Here is a 17,611-nt window from a genome sequence, read left to right as displayed (position 1 = left end):
AGTGCGTTTCTGTTTTTATTAATTTTAATTAGAGTATATTAGTTTTAACATTTTATGTATTTGAAATGGTATTTTTTCATCTAAAACCAGATTGTATGAACAAAAATACAATAACGATTATTATTATTGATTCATTCCTTTATATTTTTGTACATCCACATACATGGACATCCCATTTTGGGGCATCTTAACCATGATACTTACTCCAAATTTTGTGGCTGACATGACCCAAAATAAGAGCTTTTTTTTTTTTTTTTTTTTTTTAACCAAAAATGCGCTATATGTTTTCATTCATTCACACTTTATTTTTTTCTCCAAGTCAACCAATTTCACTCTTTTTCAACTTTTGATGAAAACCTCAATATAACAAGTTAATGCTCTGAAATTAACATTTTAAATACAATTATTTAACAACTGTTCACTTAAAATGTTGAGTAATCAGTGGCGCCACCAGGGGGTGGCCAGGGGTGGCCACGGCCACCCCTATAAATTGGTTGGCCACCCCACTGGCCACCCTGCTTGCCAGTGTATCGTTAGATTGTTGGAGCATCAGTTATGCATTTCATCCCAAATGAATGCATTTATTTTGTTTAGTTAAATGTCGGGCTGTCAAATTATTGCTATAACGGGCGGTAATTAATTTTTAAAAATCAATCACGTGAAAATATTTATCGCAATTAACCCATTCGCGGTACGACTCATCACGCATTGCCGCAAACAGCCTACAACGGTGCCGTTTTACTTATATACAGAGATAAGAGGCAGTGTCAAGTGAGTGGAGTAAATACAAGCATTCATTGAGACCGTGCTATTAATTGGCAAAAGCTTCGTCATCTCTCCCACAGCAACTATAAATATTGTGGGAAGCGACGTGGGGAAGAATGACAGGAGTTGATCTTTTTCTTAATACCCTGTAGTGTACCCAACGCAGAGAAGATATAGCCTTTACAGCCACCACACACAGTCATGGTTGCACCACCTCCCATCATGCATTTCGGCAGAACAGTTAAGTCGCTACAGTATCATTTACTGAAAGCTCAACAAATACACTGGCAATATTTAGTCACAATACACAAACTCACATTTTTATAAGTCTTTCTATCCGTGGATCCCTTCCACAGAAAGAATGTTAATAATGTTAATGCCATCCTGTGAATTTATTGTTATAATAAACAAATACAGCACACATGTACATGTATCCGTCTTGTTTTATCTTTCCTTTCCAACAATAATTTACAGAAAAATATGGCATATTTTAGAGATGGCTTGAATTGTGATTAATTACGATTAATTTTTAAACTGATTAACTCGATTAAAAATTTTAATCGTTTGACAGCGCATGTTAAATGTACACCTTATGCCTAATATATACATAACACAATAAAACAGAATTGTGGAAATCAAAATGTTGACTGGACAGTTATGGACTACGCACATTTAATCATTAGTAACATCAAATATTACACAATACACCAAAGTATATCAGTACCCGTGTGAAATGTCAAATTCAACTAACTCAACATTCTAAGTAAACGTAATAAACAACTATTCAATTAAAATATTGCGTTAAGAGTTTTAACTTGTTTACTAAGTTTTCCATCAAAACTTTAAAAAGCCAGTGAAATTTGTTGACAAGAAAATTCAAGGTTGGTATTTGTATTTATTGTACCTCATAATACCGACAAATATCAAACAAGGTTAGGGCAGAAAGGAGAATAGGAGAATTTTGGACAAAGTATTGCACAGATATACTGTAGATATAAATACACTGTACGCATACAAAACAATACGCGTGTTATTCTCAGTAGAGGCAAACCAGATGTCCGCGTATGACATATTAAGCGCACCCTATCTGGTCTCCTTCTTAGGGGGAGGGGAAGACAAGTTTGTGTGAAGTTGTGAAAAGTTGTCAACTCGAAAAAGAAGATAAACTCCTCCCGTCTTGAAAATTATGAGCAGTAAGTCAACTTTTTCAAAATTGTAAATTCCCTCGCGGCAAAGCACCGAGCCGCCAGGGAGACGCTGGGTTCCAAGTACGAGTATTACAAAGTTTCATGTTACATAAAAAAAAGTATTTCGTTAGGCTTTTTTGCGACTCCGATGTGTCTGCTGTTGATCAGAACTAGTCGACTTCCCACTTTCGCGGTTTGAACTAAGGACTTTTCTTTAACTTTGTTGAAATGTTATTGTTAACTTTCAACCCGCGGAGCTGGGAAGTAGTTTGTCCGCAGTGATCTGCGGGTAATGCTCTACTTTAAATTCACTTAGCGATGCTAATGCGCTAGCTAGTTAGCACCCCTTCGCACTTGTGGCATTCAATTTGGCTTCATTTCTCGTCTGATTATATGTCACGTTAAGTTTTAGCGATGTGTTGTAAGTTGAACAGAACGCGGAACGGTGCCACGTTGTTGCCGCTTCGTTGATATTCACACGACGGGGCGAAAAGTCTTTTAAGTGCTCTTTAAAAAAGTCTTCTTCCGCAGATCAGCAGCAGGGTGAAATGGCCGCGGTGGAGAGCGGCGGTGGCTTTGGTCAAAAGCGAAGCTCGCAAGTAGGTCAACCACAAAACATTCTTGTGCTGTTGTGTTTTGTGTTTATATGTGTAGATTTTCATTGTCACTGATCAGTCTTTCAGTGTGTGTTGTTTCTCTCCGCGGAGCACATGTCATTGGGTGGGACGTGGGCAGGTAAAGTTCGCCCACAAACGGGCGGGGTGTCGCCGGCAAACCCCCGAGCTAGCGGTGCCTCTCGTTCGGCCCATTTGGCTGGCATCGGAGGGGGGTGGCCACTAGAGCCGTGTAAGTTTATAGGGCCGCATTTAAAGTGGGTGGGATTGGCGGGGGAGGGGGGGACAAGCCCGCGGTTGCTGAGGTGATGGGGGTTGGGAATTATGCGGCCCTCCCCTAGTAGCCACCTTTTCCCTCCTCTTCGTCGTGCCCCTCAACCATGGATTTATTTTACAACGGTAAAATGATTTATCGAATGATCGCTGTGAGCCCTCCCAGTCGAAATAGATTGGACTTCTAACGCCGTCAATGGTAGCCAACGAGTTAAAATGCATCGTATATTTTAAATTGTAAATTTAATTTGAAATGTTCATTTTTAAGATACAAAATCTAATTATTTTCAAACTAAGGTTCTATTGTGTGTGTGTGTGTGGTTGTGTTACAAAATGTATTATAATGCGTTCTATGTCAATAATGGAACACGAAATCTGAATTTTGTGCCAAAATAATATTAAAAAATAGCTTCTTGACATAAACATTGTTTGCTAAACATTCATTCAAACTATTGGACAGGAAGGATTTAATGTAGTGATGCACGATAATACATTTTTCAACTGATATCGATAACCGATAATTTCCTCCTCGTTCCAACCGATAATCGATAATGTTCTATTAAAAGATTTATGTAAAATTTTAAAGTATACACAAGACAAAATATTACTGTGCAAAAATATTAGAGCTGAAACGAATACTCGAGCAACTCGAGTAACTCGAGTTTAAAAACCGATCTGAGTAGTTGTATTCACCTCGAGGAATTGTTTAATTTTGCCAGCTCTAAGCATGTTGCTATGGTGGTAGCAGGTAGCGTCTGATACCTGTCATAGATATTACATGTACGTAGAACTAGATGCGAAATGACCAACTCGGCGGCGTTAATAAAACAGCCGCCATCTTAAAGCAGTACACTTCTCAGCGCTCATAAATAAGATTAACGTTACTGTCACTCACTCACGTAACGTTATCCCTGCGGAGGGCTAGGTTTCTATTTATTATGACCACTGTCGATGTGTGGCTAACTCTTACATACAGGCTTTATTTAATCTGAAAACAGCGCTGTAGAGTTATTAGGGTGTAAAATAAAAACTTAATAATGCTAACTGTCAATTTTAGCTCAGTAGTCATTCCTGGATAAAACACCAAGTAGCACTGGTGCCTAATGTGCTCCAATACAGCACAGCATTCATTTCGAACACCGCAAAAACTCAAAATCCTATCAGGACTTAGTTTAGACTACTTTAAACTTAACTAGAACTTATAGCTTAACACAAGTGGAAATTCCAATTGAAACACGTGGGAAAAACACCTAACTTTTAAGTGATGTGTGTTATCAAGCGTAATGACATTTTTAGGGAAGAAATATGTATATATTATAAGATCCAAAAGTTTTTTGAGTGAAAGCAGTGAATTAGTCTTTTTTTTTGTGTGTCACATTTGAGACGCAATTGTTGGCTGTTTTCAACAATGTACATTAAAAATGAAGACATTGATTGACTGAAAATTGTTCAATATTAGATTAAAAGTCTTGTTTTCGCATCTATATCTTTACCTAAAAAATGTTTTATCCGATGCCTCGATTAATCGATAGAATTTTTAGTCGATTACTAAAATATTCGATAGCTGCAGCCCTAAAAAATATAATTTATTGCTTTTTTTCAACATCAAATGTGAAGAAGTAGTAAATTCCAACACCTAAATAAAGACATTGTATAATGATAAATTTTTGGCAACAATTACTTACAGAGTAAATACCTAAGTTGCACAAAAATGCTTTTAAAAATAAGCCATTCCTAACGTAGAGTAGAGCTGGGAATCTTTGGGCACCTAACGATTCGATTACGATTACGATTCAGAGGCTCCGATTCGATTATAAAACGATTATTGATGCACCCCCCTCCTTTTTTTTTCTCTCTTTTTAAAAATTTTTTTTTTAATGTTTTGTAGATTAGTTCCAAAATTTTTCAAAAATACTCTCAGGCTAAACCACACTACTATTTCAGTATAAAGTTAACATATAGCAGTAAACAAATATACAAAAATAACATTAAATAAAAAACTCCAGTCCCCATTCTGTATCAGCAGCTTTAAACTACATTCAATTAATTTAATGTTGTGAATCAACCATTAAATTTGTTAAAATTGCTCCCGTTATTCAATAATTTCCCTTTTGTCTACTTTCGACATGTGAAAGTTTTAAAACTATTTTAAAGATAGATTCAAGTCAATATTTTACCGATTTAGGAGTATTTTAGATAAAAAGTTAATTAGGTTTGCTTGGAAGGTTCGCTACAACAGCCTTGCAGGGAAGTGTACTGCTTTAAGATGGCGGCCGTTTATAACGTCCACATCTAGCTTTTTGTAGATGTGCTGCTAACACTACCAAATCTATATTGCATCTAGTCCTATATAAATGATATCCACCGTAACATTATATGGATGTACTTTGGAGCAGCTTTTCGGCAGCAGTCAGGTATGTTGTTGTGTTTTTTTATCTCGTTGAATGAGTTGAGCTAGAGCCGTGAGTGAAAGCATTGGCATTACCCGAGGGGCCGGGTAATGGGAAGCATGATGTTTAGCTACTCTCGCTCTGTTCCGTCCCGAAGACCGCGCGGCGCGCTGAGTGTTGTGTACTTCCGCTTTACTTCGCATATTTCAGTAATCGGAATTTGGATGTTTGTGAATCGTTCCCGAATCTTCCACGGCCGAATCGCGAATAATCTAAGAATCGGAAATTTTGCACACCTCTAACGTATAGTATAACATTACTACACTGCAAAGACACACCTCTTTAAAACTAGTTAAATTCCCTTGTTTTCAGTGTAAATATATTGGAAATAAGTGAAATTATCTGCCAGCGCTTCGAATATATTTCAGATTTCTTGAAGAAAAATAGCTAGTTGAAAATAATCTTAACAGCTTTATTTTAAGCAACAAATTATTATACTTAATCCTAAAAAAAAAAAAACTTGTCAGAAATGTTTATTCAAGAATATGTACGGTTCAAAACATTATTTGAAAGCATTTTTTTTCTGGATTTAGGTGAGAAATGACCTTTTTTTTTTTTTTTTTTTTAGATGTATGGGCTTAATAAGAACAAATGGCAATATTTACTTCGAGTAAGTGGAATAATCTGGCGCATTTATTTGTTAACTAGTCTTTAACACTCAAAACAAGATGGGGAAAATTATTTGACTAGATTTAAGAAGAATGATCTGATTAAGACGTCATATATTTACAGCGTACTGAGTGCATTACTGACTGGCTGACTTCTTTGTGTGGTTTGGTGCATGTTACAATTATCATCTAACCACTGTGCCGTCATGATAAGCATGCTTACTTGACATCACTTGTCCAAATGTCTGTGGTGAAACTGATGTGATCGGCACGTTTTTCACGAAGAATGGTGGTCGTATAAACGGCATTATTTTTTTTATCCGGGGTTTGGGCTCTCCGGTCACTTCGGTAAAAAAAAACGTCTCTGGTCCGGCATCCCCTCCCGCCTGTGCCCTTCAGTCCGTCCGGCCGCCGTAGTGCTCGATGAGTTTAACTGCAGATGAGTGGCTGCGGCAGCTAAGTTCGTACCGGATATCCGCCCGCCCCGGCCAGCTCACCGAGGCGTATTCGGGGCATGACTCTGCTCCGGATGGAAGCGCGCGCCTCGCGTCCCGCACGCCGTGGGGGAACGCTCAAGAAACCGGAGTGTTCGCGGGAGGTCCCGCCTCCAGGGAACCGGGCTCGGCCCACCTGCCTGCCTGCCTGCCTAGGGTGAGGCGGCCTGCCCGACCGGCAGGCTCCATCGGAAGACGGCTACTTGTCGACCATCGGTCTCGTGCCTGTGTTTAGCCTTTGATGGAGTTTACTACCTGCTTTGGCCTGCATTCCCAAACAACCCGACCTAGGGAAGGCCACAGCGTCTCTCTATCAGCACAAACCCCTTAGTTAAGCTTAGTTTATGTGTGTTTAGCATTAGCATTTGCGCTAACAGCAGCCTCGTATTCGTTTAAAAAATCTTTGTGATGCAGTTTTAAATGGCTGCTGGGTTAGTGGTGTTGAATGAGGACGCTTTCTTTCTGCCTCGTGGAACTTCTGTAGTGCATGTTTTGCAGATGGCGAGAGCGTCGTTTGTTTCACACACGGAAAAATCAACCGGAGCTAGTGAGAGCCGCCATGATATCGACTCAACCCTGTTGTGTTACACCACCTCCTCTATGACGCCATACTCCTCACTCCTCCTCCCTCAGGAGCTTCAGAGAGAGGAGGGGTTGAGGAAGCAGCGGTGGAAAAGTGGACAAAACTGCTTCGGTTGTGCACATTTGGAGGCTAAATCAAGTATATAATTATTGGATGTCATTATTGGTTGAATTTTCTTTTTTTTTAATCTGGATTATCTGTTTGACGTCATAATTGCCATTATCGGCCGATAATTATAGGTAACCTGTATTACCATGCATCTTAAATGTCAATTGTTTCCTTAAAAATATTTTATTGCTAAATGAGATCTTTTGGATAATATGCCCACTTTTATCATGAGTTCATATTGCATTACTTTTAATTTTGTTTTCAACACGGAATGTTAAACACAAAATAACAAATGACTGACAAACACTTGTAGTTTTTGACACGTAACGGTGCTGCACGTAGATAGACAGAACAATGATACTTGAAATACTTGACGTATTTTCTTCTTCTGTGAAGAACAACTCGTAATACTCCAGTCTAATGGGTTACTTAATTATGAAACTTTTTAATAAAATATGTATGGCTGGATTATATGCCCTCTGGTGCATAAGAAGAATACTACGCCAATGGCTATAGAAGCATGGCAGGTCCATTCATTTCATCGATGAAATATAAATACAAATACATTACTCATTTACATCTGTATGTACAAAATATTATGTTTTTATGTATGTCCTCCTGTGTTCAGGACTCTCAGCAACCATCTCCACTGGCAATGTTGGCGGCCACTTGCAGTCGCATCGACACCCCTGGAGAGACCGACTCTCCTGCTGAGCAGCAACAACAGCAGTTGGACATGACGCAAGGTGTCTTCACTTCCAATGCCAATGGCTGGCAGGTTGTCCCCATTAGCGCACAGGCGTCGTCATGTGGCGCAACAGCCACCACCGACTCTGCGGGCGTGCAGACCAGCAGTGAGGCCGTCAAAGGCAGAGGCTTGTTGTCCCCGTCGTCCTCTGTGGCCGTAAGCACTCAGCAGCAGCAGTATGTCGTCGCTCAGGCACCAGCGCTGCAGAGCCAACAAGTGCTCACAGCCATACCCAGCGTAATGCCCAATATCCAGTATCAGGTCATTCCTCAGTTCCAGACGGTGGACGGTCAGTCGCTGCAGTTTGCACATAGCCAGCAAGATTCCACCGTGGCTGCCGCTGCAACTCCTGGCCAGCAGTTCCAAATAGTGTCCTCCGCCAACGGACAACAGATCATAGCCGCCGCCAACAGAGGAGCCGGGGCTGGAAACATCATTGCCATGCCCAGCCTCATTCAGGGCCCTATTCCCCTTCAGAATATCACCTTAGGCAATGGAGTGTTGCAAAACCAGCCGCAGTTTCTGGCAAATATGCCTGTTTCGCTCAATGGAAACATCACGCTGTTACCCATCAGCACTGGAGCGAGCGCTACAACAACAGAAGGTGATAGCGGTACCCAACTCACCCAACAGCTGCCAACATCTTCAAGCACCAGTGCAGGTTACATGACTAGCGCAACCACAGTCACCACGCCAACCTCCTCCTCATACGGCTTGACGCAGAGCAATAACGGGACCGTGGCTGCAACATACCAACCGAATGCTGCTTCTCTTGGCGTTCCCATACAACCGGACAACAGGGATCAGCAGCAGCAACAACAACAGCAGCAGCAGCAGCAGCAGATCCTCATCCAGCCCCAACAGGTCTTACAAGGGGCATCGCCCCTCCAAACCATTCAGGCTGGTGCTATCACAGCAGCAGGCGGTCAGGTGTTCGCCACCCCAACTATTAGCCAAGAAGGTCTCCAAAACCTCCAAATAATGCCAAACACCAGCCCCATCCTGTTGCGTACAGTCGGGCCCAATGGCCAGGTTAGCTGGCAGACCTTGCAGATTCAGAGTCCAGCTGGGGCGCAAATCACACTAGCCCCAGTGGCACAGACTCAGGGAGCCCCCACCGCTGGTGGTGTATCGGTCAACACCGTGCAAATCCCTGGGCTTCAGACCATCAATCTCAACACGCTTGGAGGCTCGGGCCTACAGATGCACCAACTTCAGAGCGTCCCCATCACCCTCACCAGCACGACAGGTTAGTCACAGGGTCATCTCCGTACATTGTTTCATGTATGGTGCGGGGGGGCTTCAGCTTAGTGTTTGCCATTGTTGTCAGAGAGTGTCCAGGTAGTTTATTACATTCCAGTTGTGGTAAACTGTAAAGCTAATCAAGCAAAGATAATTATACATGTTGTGCACTAGTATACAAAATAATTTTAGTTTTTGAATGCTCACTAGTTTGATGGTAATATACAATAGTATATAGGTCATTATATAAAAATAACCAGTTTAAAAAAACAGCAACATAAAAAAGGTAAAACAAATCGTGAAAAGAATCGAGAATAGACGATGTGGGGGGAAATTATCTTTTTTTAGAAACATTATCAGACCCTAAAGTGAGCTTCTCAAAAATTAATTCCACTGACCCCATTTTTGTTCAAGGTACAATTCTAGGTCTATGCATCTAGAAATGCAAGCAGACTTCCACGGGCGTACCATTAAATTACCTTGGGAGGAAATCACAAATATAGTGAATTTGTGAATGAATCTTCCCATGGTATACTGAGAACCACGGTTCCGACTTTAGTGAAAGTAGTGATGTTCCCTAAACATCAAGCAAATCCAAAAAGATGTTTTTTCTGTTCTCAATGCAAACAGCTTCCTATCTCTGTTTGACCTCCTGCGTGCAGTGTTTGTCTGCGTGTGTGCTTATGACATCACTGGTGCAACCAGTCAGACCACTCCAACGGCTGCATCAATGCATGTCGTCAACCACGTTTGTGAAGGATGACAACAGGGTGTAACTTTACCCCTCCCGTCACAGTGTTGCAAACATTACTCCCGTTAGGTTGCTAAAGATTAATCATGGCAATGGAGCCACAGTTTATCTCCAAAGTTCTAAAAAGAGCAAACATTACCATTAAAAAATAGGTGTAAATTTTCCAGAAAGCGTAAAAGTTGCTAATCAGGTACGCTTTCTCAATAAGAATTAAAGACCGCACAACCCAAGACCAGTCCACACCAAGACAGAGACAAAACCCAGATTTTTTGGGAGTGGAGACAAAGACAAACCTGGGGAAAGCACAGACCGTAAACATCACTTTAAATACGAAGACATGGTTGAACAGTTTAAATGCATTCTCTCTTCAAATATTCTTTAACTTTATTCTCTAGCAAAGATGTACTGTATAACAAATGTTGTTTATGATGTTCAACTGCTCAAAACTAAAGAACGACTTTTTTTATGATGAAAGATGGGAATCTAATCTTTCTCTTTGTAAGTTCTGAGTCCATGTAACTATAGAACACAATATTCTGTGGCGTTTAAAAGGAGCGGATGTCTTGTGATAGGTTTGGAATGAATGAATGAGTGAAACAAAACCATGTCTTTAACTCTTACATAGCACATGCAACATGTAATTTTTAAAAAATCTTTTCAAACTAAATTCTTGGGGGAAAAACATTTTAGGCATTTCAAAATGATTAAACAGTAAGTGGTGAATAAGTTTATATTCTCTGATAACATTATAAAGGTCCATTTTTGTTAAAGTGTTAAATTGATGGCAGCCTCTGTATGAAGCCGTATGCGTGTACATATAAGTTGATGGTTGACAAGCTTGTTTATAAATCGCTCTAATGGTACAGTAAAAAATAGCCTTTTTTCTGGATTTGGCATAAAATAAATACAAAGTTTAATAAATATTTGTTAACCAAAATTTAGTTCAAATTAAAAGCTTGTTTTGGTTATATATTCATCTCAGAGAGACTAAATTATATCTGTTATAACTTCATTAGCTTACCTGTCTGTTTTCTTATAAGATCCCAGTTAAAGATCAACGTTGTCTCCACTGTTTCAGTCAGCTGAAGACTGCAGAATTTGCACACTGTGGAGTGTTTTCTTTTGCAAATTAATTCTTTGTGTTTGAGGAAGCAAAATTTTGTCGTAGTGAAGTTAGCGGATATGCCTTGGTCTGGGCTGGGTTGTTTTCTATTTACCTTGCAATTTCCACTTCCACTTGCAGGGCTTGAGGGTAACTTTTTTTTGGATACTAGAAGTTCCATCCATCCATCCATTATCTTCCGCTTGTTCCGGGGTCGGGTCGTGGGGGCAGCAGCTTTAACAGGGAAGCCCAGACTTCCCGCTCCCCAGCCACTTCAACCAGCTCCTCCGGCGGGATCCCAAGGCGTTCCCAGGCCAGCTGAGAGACCTAGTCTCTCCAGCGTGTCCTGGGTCGTCCCCGGGGCCTCCCGCCGGTGGGACATGCCCGGAACACCTCTCCAGGGAGGCGTCCGGGAGGCATCCGAACCAGATGCCCGAGCCACCTCAGCTGGCTCCTCTCTACGCGGAGGAGTAGCGGCTCGACGCCGAGTCCCTCCCGGATGACCGAGCTTCTCACCCTATCTCTAAGGGAGAGCCCGGACACCCTGCGGAGGAAACTCATTTCGGCCGCTTGTATCCGGGATCTTGCTCTTTCGGTCACGACCCAAAGCTCGTGACCATAGGTGAGGGTAGGAACGTAGATCGACTGGTAAATCGAGAGCTTTGCCTTTCGGCTCAGCTCCTTCTTCACCACTACGGACCGGTGCAGAGTCCGCATTACTGCAGACGCCGCACCGATTCGCCTGTCGATCTCCCGCTCCCTCCTACCGTCACTCGTGAACAAGACCCCAAGATACTTGAACTCCTCCACTTGGGGCAGGATCTCATCCCCGACCCGGAGAGGGCACTCCACCCTTTTCCGACTGAGGACCATGGTCTCGGATTTGGAGGTGCTGATCTTCATCCCAACCGCTTCACACTCAGCTGCGAACCGCTCCAGTGAGAGTTGGAGGTCACGACTTGATGAAGCCAACAGCACTAAATCATCTGCAAAAAGCAGAGATTCAATACTGAGGTCACCAAACCGGACCCCCTCAACGCTTCGGCTGCGCCTAGAAATTCTGTCCATAAAAATTATGAACAAAATCGGTGACAAAGGGCAGCCTTGGCGGAGTCCAACCCTCACTGGGAACGAATTCGACTTACTGCTGGCAATGCGGACCAACCTCTGACACCGGTCGTACAGGGACTGAACAGCCTTTACCAAGGGGATCGGTACCCCGCACTCCCGGAGCACCCCCCACAGGACTCCCCGAGGCACACGGTCAAACGCCTTCTCCAGATCCACAAAACACATGTAGACTGGTTGGGCGAACTCCCATGCACCCTCGAGGACCCTGTCGAGGGTGTAGAGCTGGTCCACTGTTCCACGGCCGGGACGAAAACCACACTGCTCCTCCTGAACCCGAGATTCGTCTTCTCGGCGGACTCTCCTCTCCAGCACCCCTGAATAGACTTTACCAGGGAGGCTGAGGAGTGTGATCCCTCTATAATTGGAACACACCCTGCGGTCCCCCTTCTTAAAAAGGGGGACCACCACCCCGGTCTGCCAATCCAGAGGCACTGTCCCCGATGTCCACGCGATGTTGTAGAGACGTGTTAGCCACGACACCCCCACAACATCCAGAGCCTTCAGGAACTCCGGGCGGATCTCATCTACCCCCGGAGCCTTGCCACCGAGGAGCTTTCCAACTGCCTCGGTGACTTCAACCCCAGAGATCGAAGAGCCCACCACGGAGTCCCCAGACTCTGCTTCAATACTAGAGGTTTATCATTTTAATTGCGTAAGTTAATAAAAGTACTTAGTCATCAATCAATTTTAAACAAATATTGGAATTGCGTTGTTGACTAGGTGCATGACCCTACATCGGTTTTACTTCTGGTAACACGAGAGTGGGCATGTAGATTTCCGGCTGGATGAAAATGTCATTATTTTTCTGCAAGACCTCCCAAATAACAGTTTCAGATGTCCATTACAAAGGAACGTGCTGCTCCTGAGAGTAAACTGGAGAAAGGGCATAAAATGTACCTGTCAAGTTTTTGATAATTACGAAGGGAAGGTTTGATATTATATTCATATTGTGTGCTACAGTACCTGGAAGGAGTGGGTACCGTATGCTATTTCTGAAGGAATGATCATTCTATTTAAAACTCTGATGAATCAGAATTTGATTGTGAATCTATTACCTTTAGACATAATAAAAACCGGATTGGTAAAATTATTTTCTCTTTGAGGTGTATCAACAACAGCTGACTTCTGCGTAAATTACAGTATGTCAGACAGATATTGTGTCATGTCTGTGAGTGGTATCTTACTGGAATAAAAAAAAGTGCTAATTTTCAATAAACGAAGATTTGGAATTTACCTGCCAAGTCTTTGGTTACCAATAAAATGAATGGGATTTTCAAGATTATTCGAAAATCGGTCTGGTCTACCCATGCAAAGCGTATTTGAAAAAGTTAATATCAATGCTTTTATATATATATATATATGTATATGTTGTTTTTGGGAAGGAGCTTCCAAGGTCTTGCAGCTGATCATTTGTTTTGGGATTACCCTTTTTCTATTATCAAACTAGTCCCTTTTTTGAAAATATTTTGTTCAGCTTCACTGATTATTCATATGAATATGAAAAAGTTATATTATTTAATACTTTTAACTAAATGGCACTCATGAATCCCGATACTCTCATCATGAACCTATTTTTTTGTACACATACTTGAAAATGAAGCCAAACAATATTTTGAATCGATTGCACATTCTTCAAACGTTAAAGCTAGCAGAACTTTGACATTGTTCCTTTTTAAATATATTTCAATAGTGTACGTCCCACTGGCATATTGGTTAATGCAATTCTGATAGTCATTCTGTTGGTTGGGATTCTATTGACTGTTTGTGTGTTAAAATGAATTTTAAAAAATTTAAAAAAGGAGTAGTAGCGAACTTTTCAATTGGGAAATGCTCGGTTGGTTAATTTTTCTATTGGGGATTAAAAACGTTAATAAATCCAAACAACAACTGCCGGTAAATACGATGACTAGTGCAACTGTGCACCAATGAATGGCCGTGTTACGTTTGATTTACTGTACTCTGCTGGAATGCAGTCTTTTTTTGTCTGGTCTAACATGATCACTAATCACAATATATTACTAAACACAATATACCTATATAAAAAGTTACATGCGTGTTAAACGTGTTTTGTCATTTTCATGAACATTGCAGGAGACCAAACGTTACAGACAGGCACAGAGGGCTTGGATGACACCACACCCCTCGACGACGAGGATATTAGCCCACCGTCACAGGGACGCCGCAACCGCAGAGAGGCCTGCACATGCCCTTTTTGCAAGGATGGTGAAAGCCGGTACGTCATAGTCACATCATTAGCCAAACACAAAGAACTGCCATTTTCTTAATTGTATGGGTTTCATGCCTCAAAAAGCAGAGACCCAACCAAAAAGAAGCAGCACATTTGCCACATGACCGGATGTGGGAAGATCTATGGCAAGACGTCGCACTTAAGGGCCCACTTGCGCTGGCACACGGGCGAGCGGCCTTTCGTCTGTGGTTGGGCCTTCTGTGGCAAACGCTTCACACGCTCAGATGAGCTCCAGCGCCACAAGAGGACACACACAGGTGAGGGAGGTGGATGCAGCGCCAGCATTTTGGACAAACGGTGTTGGACACGCTTTTCATTTTCTTTAAATGGCTGTGTTTAAACACATTATAAAAAATTAAATACTAATCCCACTCTTTTTCCCCAAGGTGAGAAAAGGTTTGCCTGCCCGGACTGTCCCAAGCGCTTCATGCGAAGCGACCACCTCTCCAAACACATCAAAACCCACTTTAACAAGAAGGGGGCGCTCCCCAGCAACAGTGTGGCCGCCGCATCAGACACCCCTCCCGCCACTCACTCCCCAGGTGGCGAGACCTTGTCGGCGGGCGACCAGCACTCCATCGTCACTATGGAGACGCTGTCCCCGGAGAGCTTAGCTCGGCTAGCCAGTAGCGGTATCAGCATGGTGCAGGTGGACCTGAATCACATCAACGGAAATTACTAGGAAGAGCATGTTGAATTCAGAGACAGCAGATACTGATCAAACAGGATTATGAATTTAAATTTAAAAGTTGGATTGCCATTTTGTTTACAGAAATCGTCCTGCCCCCACGACTACAATCATCTCCATTATGGGACCGCAATGAAATTAAATTTTTAGCCATGTCCTACAGCAGTAATTATGTCCAACAAACCTAATACAAACCAAGGCATTTGCATGTTCAGCAGTATAGAAAGCACAAAAATGTATGTATATAAACTGTATACATACACCGTGGTATGAAGAATGTGCACCCATCACAATTTTTATTTTCATTAGTTCATTACTTTCATAAGTCTGTGCGCTTGGATCAGCAACTTCATCATGATGTATATTTAAAAAAAAAAAAAAACGTTTGACATAGTATTTCAGACATGAAACTTTATTAGACTAATGGAAGATGTGGCATGCATCAATACAATTCTACAGGTGCAAAAATTGGGGCAGCCCAACAGAATATATTGAGTAGATCTTACTTTTGCCAAAATAACAGCTTCTAGATATTTCCTGTGAATTCCAGAGAGTTTCTTGATAGAGGTATTTTGAACTACTCTTTTCATAATCTCATATTTGATGGTTATTGAGCATTGACAGCCTGCTCCAGATCATCCAAGAGTTTCATCAATATTCAGGCCGGTTGATGGCCCTTCCCGTAAAATTTTTACTTGCTCCTTTTGATGAATACCAGAGTCGATTTTGAGCAATGTTGTGGGTTGTTGCATTGTTGAAATATCAAGCCTTGGCGAAACTTCACATATTCAATATTCTCAATGTTGGTGAAATCCATGTGACACATATTTTGTTTCCCAGTACCAGGACTGTCCACACAGCTGAATCCACCACCAAATTTTACTTTGGTTTGCAAGTGTTTTTCTTGGAATGCAGTGTTTTTTCGTCACAATAACACCCCTTATCACCAAATAATTCAATCGTTTCATCAGTCCACGGTATTTTCCAAATTCAAGCTGGCTTGTCCAAATGTGCTTTTGCATACCTCAATTTTGTGTGGCATGTGTACAGTAAAAAAACACTCCCACGTCACTGTCCTAAGAAGCTTCTTGTGCAAAGTGCGCTGAATTGTTGAATGATGCCTAGTGATACCATCTGCAGTAAAATCATGTAATTTTTGGGTGGGAGTCAATAATAATTGTTTGTGGTCTTCCATTTTGTTTGCCAAACTAGTTTTACTTCTGAAATTTTTTTTTTTTTTTTTTAAACATTATCAAAATGAAGTTGCAGATCCAAACCACCAGATTTCAGTAATGAAAATTATCAGGGGTACATTTTGATACCACTGTATAGATCCGAGTTCCCCAGAAAACTTGCAAATCCTGGTTATAGAGAAGTTCACTGGTGGCCCACCATATTTTTTGCAAAAAATGTTTACTGGAATTTCAAAGTTTTTACTATTGTGCTATTATAAACCATGAATTAACTGTACCTAAACAGTCTTACAAAAAGGCAGTCGGTTAATCGTCGGTTAAAATACAATGCAATTCAGTGTGAAGGCATGGAGCTGGGACAGGTTTCTTCACATATCGACCATAAGATGTTGCTATTGTGTTTTCAAACCTATCACGACGCGGTTAAAATATGTATACTTCTGTTGCGCCGTTTTAGGCTGGGGAGGGGATAAACCTGGCTGCCCACCAGGCTTTAAAAGCACTGGGGGAATCTTGGCATACATGCTTACATTACATGTCACTATGCATTAAATGGCTATCAAGACATCCATTCTTAATGCCAAAAGGAGTACATCATATTCTTTGTCCATCTTTGGGAGAACTGGAATTTTTTACACCATCCCGACTGGTAACGATGACATGTCATTTGTGCAAAAGAAAATATAATCATGAGTAACATTTCTAGATGGACAGCCAGTCTAAAGTGCTATGATTGTTTCATTGCAAAAACAAAACCCAATAGGTTTAAGTGTGTGTATATATAAATATATATTTGCTATTAAAAATTTTCAGAAATCTTAGCTTAGGCAGGATGGTCCCTTTTGATTGTGAGAGGATGCCTTTTTAGTCCTTCACCTCTCGTGTACAATCTTAATGAGTTTTGTTGGTGTACGTTGATCAATTGAATGATTCATTTGTATACAGTCATGATGTCCTAATACAGCCCCGGATCCCCCGTGGTACTAGCCGACACTTTGCCTTGTGGAGTTATATTTTGTGAAATATGTTTGTACAAAGCCAGCCGTACAGCACAAATGCTCATACCAAAGGTTCGCACAAAAAGAAGCAAAAATGCAGGCGTGGTGATCTCTTTTTGGTGGATTGTAACTGGACAAAGTGAAAGATATGAGACCATGGGTTCTCATTTATGTTGCTCTGTATTAAAAAGGTCAATTTGTAAGGACACTCGTCACCAACGTGATAGTCTTCCTTCACTGTGTCTGTGTCAGGCATTTAGTAATTCTTTTTGTAATCTACAGACAAGTGCCCTTTTCCTCTTCTCTGTTTCATAAGGGATTTTATATTGTATAATACTGCAAACACAAACAGCTGGATGAAAACCTAAAATATTCTCTTGCTTTTTTTTTTTTTTAAATAAAATGTGTCCCACTGAAAAACAACTCAG

At 41.4% G+C, this 17,611-nt stretch overlaps 2 protein-coding genes across 3 annotated transcripts in view; one reads left to right on the top strand and one right to left on the bottom strand.

Moving 5' to 3' along the window:
• Nucleotides 1-11,048, bottom strand: part of LOC130921907 (protein TESPA1-like) — a 20,140-nt gene extending 9,092 nt beyond the window's left edge. Inside the window, exon 1 of the mRNA XM_057846265.1 lies at nucleotides 10,845-11,048. The gene's annotated coding sequence lies outside the window, so the exon portion shown is untranslated. The remainder of the gene's footprint in view (nucleotides 1-10,844) is intronic.
• sp1 (sp1 transcription factor) lies at nucleotides 1,860-17,606 on the top strand. 2 transcript variants are annotated; one of them, XM_057846258.1, is made up of 6 exons: nucleotides 1,860-1,958; nucleotides 2,484-2,551; nucleotides 7,711-9,079; nucleotides 14,148-14,289; nucleotides 14,371-14,561; nucleotides 14,691-17,606. In XM_057846258.1, the coding sequence occupies exons 1-6, from the start codon at nucleotides 1,952-1,954 to the stop codon at nucleotides 14,984-14,986; spliced, it is 2,073 nt and encodes a 690-aa protein (XP_057702241.1). In that variant the 5' UTR covers nucleotides 1,860-1,951; the 3' UTR covers nucleotides 14,987-17,606. The 2 variants fall into 2 exon arrangements, with proteins under 2 accessions (XP_057702241.1, XP_057702240.1); XM_057846257.1 differs by having other exon boundaries at nucleotides 14,368-14,561.
• Nucleotides 17,607-17,611: the final 5 nt, after the last annotated feature.

The sequence above is a fragment of the Corythoichthys intestinalis genome, chromosome 9, assembly GCF_030265065.1.
Source record: "Corythoichthys intestinalis isolate RoL2023-P3 chromosome 9, ASM3026506v1, whole genome shotgun sequence".
Classification (NCBI taxonomy): Eukaryota; Metazoa; Chordata; class Actinopteri; order Syngnathiformes; family Syngnathidae; genus Corythoichthys; species Corythoichthys intestinalis.
The sequence above is the reverse complement of the archived record's forward strand: the minus strand, read 5'-3'. Positions and strand labels throughout refer to the sequence as shown.

Bases quoted from the DNA above. Each gene is read 5' to 3' on its own strand.
- sp1 (XM_057846257.1), top strand. The intron at 2,552-7,710 runs GTAGGTCAACCA...TCCTGTGTTCAG, and splicing joins GTCAAAAGCGAAGCTCGCAA to GACTCTCAGCAACCATCTCC. The intron at 9,080-14,147 runs GTTAGTCACAGG...TGAACATTGCAG, and splicing joins CACCCTCACCAGCACGACAG to GAGACCAAACGTTACAGACA.